We start from the raw sequence: 6,745 nt of genomic DNA, 5'->3' as shown, positions 1-6,745 counted from the left end.
AAAAGCAAACACTGCCTAAGAACTTATAAAGGAGAGGGAAAAAGAGGGAAGTAGAAGGCAGAATAGTAGAGTGTGGTGTTCTGGAAACCAGGAGAGGACGCAGTGCCCAGTGCTGTAGAGTCAAGTAAGGTGATAAACAAACTGCAGTGTTGAATGGCCATGTAGACATCAACTCCTGACATAAGCTGACATCTAACGCATGGTTGGCCGTGGAAGCCAATGGGTTGAGAAGGAAATGGGATGTGAGAACACAGCATTCGGTGTCCATTTTGGATTATGTCCTCTAGGCTGACAGGGCATTGTCAAGGGGTCCCTGTAACCAGAAACCAGATCCCATTACTCTTCTTTCTCTGCCTTCTGCTTCACCTCCAACTTTTCTTACTCACTTCTTTGTACTTCTAGATTCCAGGTCCACCTCTGATCAGGACCTGAGGCCCTAGAATAACAAGATCACAATTTCAAAAGCAAGATCCAAGATGCTCTAATTTCAATATGGTATTGTAGACCAGGCACTCAGGTGTGTGCAATAGATCACCCTTCTACCCTGAAAGTAACTGGAAGTGACTGGGGAGAAGCCTACCTCCACCACTACCCCTTGTTCCAGGCCACCATCATATCTCTCTAGTCCAAAGCAAGAAAAACTTTGCACCCTTGTCCCTTTGCAACCAGAACAAACCTTTTGAGAAGGAAGTGAGATTAGCTCCTTCCCTTGCTCAAAGCCATTTCATGTCTTCCCATTTCACCTAGAATAAAGCCCAGTCCTTATCACTGCCTAAGAATGCTAAATAATCTGGTCCTAGTCTATGTCTTTGATCTCATTTCCTATTCCTTTCTCTCTTGCTGCTATACTTTGGTCACACTAACTTCCTTGTTGGTCCTCCAACACAGCAAGCACATACCTGCCCTCTGACACTAACCAATCATTTTGCCTAGAATTCTCTCCCCCTAAAAGTCTTCATGTCTTCCTCCCTCCTTCCTTCTTTTAGGACTCTGCTTAAATATCATATATGTATATCGTATGTATACACAGACAGACATTCCCGTTCCCCAAGAATAGAAGCTCTGTGAGGTTGTGAAACTTGTCTACATCTTCAGCTCTTATTGGGTATTTAATACAAAACCATTGAATGAAAAATGGAATGAATAGCTAAATACAGTCATGAAAATAAGTCCCAGAATCTGAATTGAAACAGAATGGAGCAAACAGAAACTAAGACCAGATAGCAATCCTCTGGTAGGCATGTACCAAAATACTTCCCCCTGTGTTGACATCATGATACACACAGTGTTGACTTAAACAAGTCTGGTCCTTGCCCATAATAAGCAGGCACTTAAGTTGAATAGACATATTAAATAATTTGTGAATGAGACCATTTATAGAAAAGTACTGGCAGTCTTTAAATTAAAACTCTAATTAGTAAATTTATATTGCCTTGCTCTGAGCCACTGGGTAATTCCCTACTCCCATTACTGTTCTTATCCTCTGCCATAAATGTCTCCTTCCTACATGACTCTCCCTGACAGGACCAACTACTGGAGCCCTGGCTTAACTCCTTGCTCCCTTCCTCACTGAAAGAACCTTCTCATATTGCTAGTCACTGGTCTTCCTTCCATACTAATATCTGCCCCTTTCAGGGTTGAAAAAAACTCAGGGGTGTAAGCAAAGGAGTCAGACTTGTTATTTGAGCCATGTCTGATGCATCCAAGTAACTGAGACTAGTTAGAGACTTACGCTGTTTAATAGTGATTCAAAAAGATTCTAAAACCAATATATTATGGGACTGTCTGCCCCCTATCTGTCCATTAGTCAAAAGTTATCTATATGGTTTTTAATAATGCCACATTGACTCTAATAAGACACTATAAAGAAAGTGAGAAGTATATTGACCCATTTTCTTGTGGACAGCGTGATGCAGAAAGAAGATGCTGAGGGGCAATCTGTTGGAATTAGAGGTCGGGTCTCCTGACACTTGACCTCCAAATCTCTTCTTTTTGATAGCTACTAATTGTTCAGTGGGGTCTTGGGGTTCCATGAGGGGAAAAAGAAGAGCTGAGTCAGTAACTTTGATGTCTTGGCAAAGCCTTTGCCTCAGTAGGCTTTTCTGAAAACAAATCCCTGTAAGGAAAGTCTCACATTTAGTCTATTTCTCTAGCCCTTTGCTCTAGCCTAATAGGTTGACTTTCCTTACAGAAAATCCCTGTAAGGAAATTGCCACACCATCTTGAAAGGTATCATATCCATGAGGTCATATTAACTCAAAAGATGAAACCAACAAAACTGACAATCACACTATAGTAACAGACTGAAGAGTCTTTTCTTTTTTTAGACAAAAGTTGATATAGTAATGCTTGACCTCATTCACAACAGCCTGCCATCTATATGTGATTACTCACATAATGACAAAACAAATAAAGAAATCTGATACAGTGTTTTGATATCTCTAAAAACAGGAGGTTCAGGATGCTTTGCCTATATTCTTTCCTAAATCCAGAGGAAAGATCTCGATTTATTTATTCAACTAACATATATTACACAAACAAGTAAGCAGCACTGAAGTAAACTAGGGTGAACAAGAAGGAATACTGGGAAGGTATAATTTTCTTTCATCAGTATTTCTGAGAAGTAGACAACAAAGCAGTAAGTGACATAAAAACCATCCATGGAAGGAGCAAAATATTACAGTATAAGTTGTGTCAAAAGGAAAGGATGAAATATAAAAAAGAGCCTGAGTAAAATAAGACAATTTATTCATTTTATAACTATTTACCAAGCACCTACAATATCCTTAATATTGTGGAGCATAAGAAAAAGCACTATTTTGAAAGGTCTTAAAATTGACCAGAGAGGACAGAATACATGCATTAAAGCTAAACAGAAATATGTGCAGCATGATATTATTTATTCATTGAGTGGCAAAGCAGGGTGTGTGATATTCAAGAATTTGGGGAGGAGGGCGCCTGGGTGGCTCAGTGGGTTAAGCCGCTGCCTTCGGCTCAGGTCATGATCTCAGGGTCCTGGGATCGAGTCCCGCATCGGGCTCGCTGCTCAGCAGGGAGCCTGCTTCCTCCTCTCTCTCTGCCTGCCTCTCTGCCTGCTTGTGATCTCTCTCTGTCAAATAAATAAATAAAATCTTTAAAAAAAAAAAAAAAGAATCTGGGGAGGAATAAGTCACTCTGGATAGGTGAAAATGTAGAAAACTTTATGGAGGAGGTAGAAATTGATCTAGGTATTTAGATGAAGCATAAAGCTTAAGCATTGTGAAGAGGAAATTCTTTCAGGGTAATAGAAACAACGCAGATAAGTTCATATAGACGAGAAAGTACATAGCACGTCAGTCAGTAATACCTTCTACTATAACAAAAATGCAACAATCTCAGACAGAATTAAACAGAATTAAAGTTTAATTCTTCTTCATATAGAGTCCAAATCAGTTGTTCCCAGACAGTAGGTCATTAAGGACACAACTCTTTTCAACTTGTAGCTCTGTCCTTCTCTACGTCTATAGAGTCTTCTCTCTTTAGCTGATGGATAGAAAAGAGAAAGAGTACTGAGAACTGACTAGACATAGCAATTTTTCACAGGCAGGCCTAGAAGTGCTATGCCTTAGTTCTATACACCTTCTATCAGCTAGAACTCAATCCCAACACCACACCTAACTGTAGGGGAGGACAAGGAAGTGAGTGGTGTCACAGCAGTCCCTGTGACAGTGTGTTTGGGAGAAGAAAAGTCAACCTATTAGGCTAGAACAAAGGGCTAGAGAAATAGACTAAACGAAAGAAGGGGAAAGGACACTGCTCTCTAGGAGCTCTGGGAGGAAGGGCAGGCACACTTGAAGGCTTAAAAACAAGCAAAAGACACAAAAAGATGGAAGACCATTTCATGCTCTTGGATCGGAAGAATAAACATTGTTAAAATGTCTATACTGCCTAGAGCAATCTATACTTATAATGCCATTCCAATCAAAATTCCACCGGTATTCTTCAAAGAGCTGGAGCAAATAATCCAAAAATTTGTATGGAATCAGAAGAGACCCCGAATCGCTAAGGAAATGTTGAAAAACAAAAATAAAGCTGGGGGCATCACGCTACCTGATTTCAAGCTTTACTACAAAGCTGTGATCACCAAGACAGCATAGTACTGGCATAAAAACAGACACATAGACCAGTGGAACAGAGGAGAGAGCCCAGATATGGACCCTCAACTCTATGGGCAAATAATCTTTGACAAAACAGGAAAAAATATACAGTGGGGAAAAGACAGTCTCTTCAATAAATGGTGCTGGGAAAACTGGGCAGCTATATGTAGAAGAATGAAACTTGACCATTCTCTTACACCGCACACAAAGATAAACTCAAAATGGATAAAAGACCTCAATGTGAGACAGGAATCCATCAGAATCCTAGAGGAGAACATAGGCAGTAATCTCTTCAATATCAGCCACAGCAACTTCTTTCAAGACATGTCTCCAAAGGCAAAAGAAACAAAAGCGAAACTGAACTTCTGGGACTTCATCAATATCAAAAGCTTCTGCACAGCCAAGGAAACAGTCAAGAAAACAAAGAGGCAACCCACGGAATGGGAGAAGATATTTGCAAATGACAGTACAGACAAAAGGTTGATATCCAGGATCTATAATGAACTCCTCAAACTCAACACACACAAAACAGACAATCATATCAAAAAATGGGAAGAAGATATGAACAGACACTTCTCCAATGAAGACATACAAATGGGTATCAGACACATGAAAAAATGTTCATCATCACTAGCCATCAGGGAGATTCAAATTAAAACCACATTGAGATATCACCTTACACCAGTTAGAAAGGCCAAAATTAGCAAGACAGGAAACAACATGTGTTGGAGAGGATGTGGAGAAAGTGGAACCCTCTTACACTGTTGATGGGAATGCAAGTTGGTGCAGCCACTTTGGAAAACAGTGTGGAGATTCCTCAAGAAATTAAAAATAGAACTTCCCTATGACCCTGCCATTGCACTCCTGGGTATTTACACCAAAGATACAGATGTCATGAAAAGAAGGGCCATCTGTACCCCAATGTTTATAGCAGCAATGGCCACGGTCACCAAACTGTGGAAAGAACCAAGATGCCCTTCAATGGACGAATGGATAAAGAAGATGTGGTCCATATACACTATGGAGTATTATGCCTCCATTAGAAAGAACGAATACGAAGATGGCGGAGTAGCAACGTGAAGCGGTTAGCACTGAGTCTCTTGGCCGACTTCGGGTCCCGTCTCGGCAGCAGCAGTGATCGCTGGGCGGAGAGTGCCTAGGGTAGTGAGCCAAGATGCCGAATATTAAAATCTTCAGCGGCAGCTCCCACCAGGACTTATCCCAGAAAATTGCTGACCGCCTGGGCCTGGGACTAGGCAAGGTGGTGACTAAGAAATTCAGTAATCAAGAGACCTGTGTGGAGATTGGAGAAAGCGTACGTGGAGAGGATGTCTACATTGTTCAGAGTGGTTGTGGCGAAATCAATGACAATCTAATGGAGCTTTTGATCATGATTAATGCCTGCAAGATTGCCTCAGCCAGCCGGGTTACTGCAGTCATCCCATGCTTCCCTTATGCCCGACAGGATAAAAAGGATAAGAGCCGGGCTCCAATCTCAGCCAAGCTGGTGGCAAATATGCTGTCTGTAGCAGGCGCGGATCATATTATCACCATGGACCTGCATGCTTCTCAGATTCAGGGCTTTTTTGATATCCCCGTGGACAATTTGTATGCCGAGCCAGCTGTCCTGAAATGGATAAGGGAGGACATCTCTGAGTGGAGGAACTGTACTATTGTCTCACCTGATGCTGGTGTAGCGAAGAGAGTGACCTCCATTGCCGATCGGTTGAATGTGGACTTCGCTCTGATTCACAAAGAACGGAAGAACGCTAACGAAGTAGACCGCATGGTGCTGGTGGGAGACGTGAAGGACCGGGTGGCCATCCTAGTGGATGACATGGCTGACACCTGTGGCACAATCTGCCATGCTGCTGACAAACTTCTCTCAGCTGGAGCCACCAGAGTTTATGCAATTTTGACTCACAGAATCTTTTCTGGCCCAGCCATTTCTCGCATTAACAACGCATGCTTTGAAGCAGTAGTTGTCACCAACACCATACCTCAGGAGGATAAGATGAAGCATTGCTCCAAAATACAGGTGATCGACATCTCCATGATCCTGGCAGAAGCCATTAGGAGAACTCACAACGGGGAATCCGTTTCCTACCCGTTCAGCCATGTCCCTTTATAATAGAGTAACCGCTGAGGCATTTTACAAAGTGAACCCCACCCTCTGTTTTTCCTTGGTATTTGTTGACAAATTCCACAGAAGACCCAGCTTGCTCCAGCCAAGCTTTCTAAACCCCTCATCGGGTGTATTAGCATTTCTCCTAAATGTAGAGAAAGACGGATTGAGACGAACTGCTGCGATTTCCACGCCCCCTAACTCCCCCCCCCCTTCGCCTGCATTGTCTCATTCTGGCTTGACGTTGCTTTGAGCCTTGTAGCTTTACCTGTAGCCCAGCAGCGAGATTTCAGGCTCTGGAGGGCGCTGTGCAGGGGTGTTTGAATGTGGCCGGGGAGGAGGGGGGAAAGCACAGACTACTTTGCATGTGAATACTTCAGGGTTTCCTTGGTTCAGAACTCCTGGCAACAGAGCCACCCTGGTTCCCCCCTCCACCCCCAGCCTGTGACAGGCTCTCAAAAGTCTCTGTGAAATGACAGCAAGA

The 6,745-nt window shown here is 42.6% G+C and overlaps 1 protein-coding gene across 1 annotated transcript; it reads left to right on the top strand.

Annotated features, from left to right (window-relative positions):
- The first annotated feature begins 5,220 nt into the window (after positions 1-5,220).
- LOC122918149 (ribose-phosphate pyrophosphokinase 1-like) lies at positions 5,221-6,267 on the top strand. The gene has a single exon (XM_044266299.1). It carries the CDS (start codon positions 5,311-5,313, stop codon positions 6,265-6,267), a length of 957 nt encoding a protein of 318 aa, XP_044122234.1. The 5' UTR covers positions 5,221-5,310.
- Positions 6,268-6,745: the final 478 nt, after the last annotated feature.

The sequence above is a fragment of the Neovison vison genome, chromosome 10, assembly GCF_020171115.1.
Source record: "Neovison vison isolate M4711 chromosome 10, ASM_NN_V1, whole genome shotgun sequence".
NCBI classification, from domain to species: Eukaryota; Metazoa; Chordata; class Mammalia; order Carnivora; family Mustelidae; genus Neogale; species Neogale vison.
Note: the sequence above shows the minus strand (reverse complement) of the source record. Positions and strands in the feature narration are given on the sequence as shown.

What these genes read in the sequence shown, in the direction of transcription:
- LOC122918149 (XM_044266299.1), top strand. Translation starts at nt 5,311, where the DNA reads ATGCCGAATATTAAAATCTTCAGCGGCAGCTCCCACCAGGACTTATCC.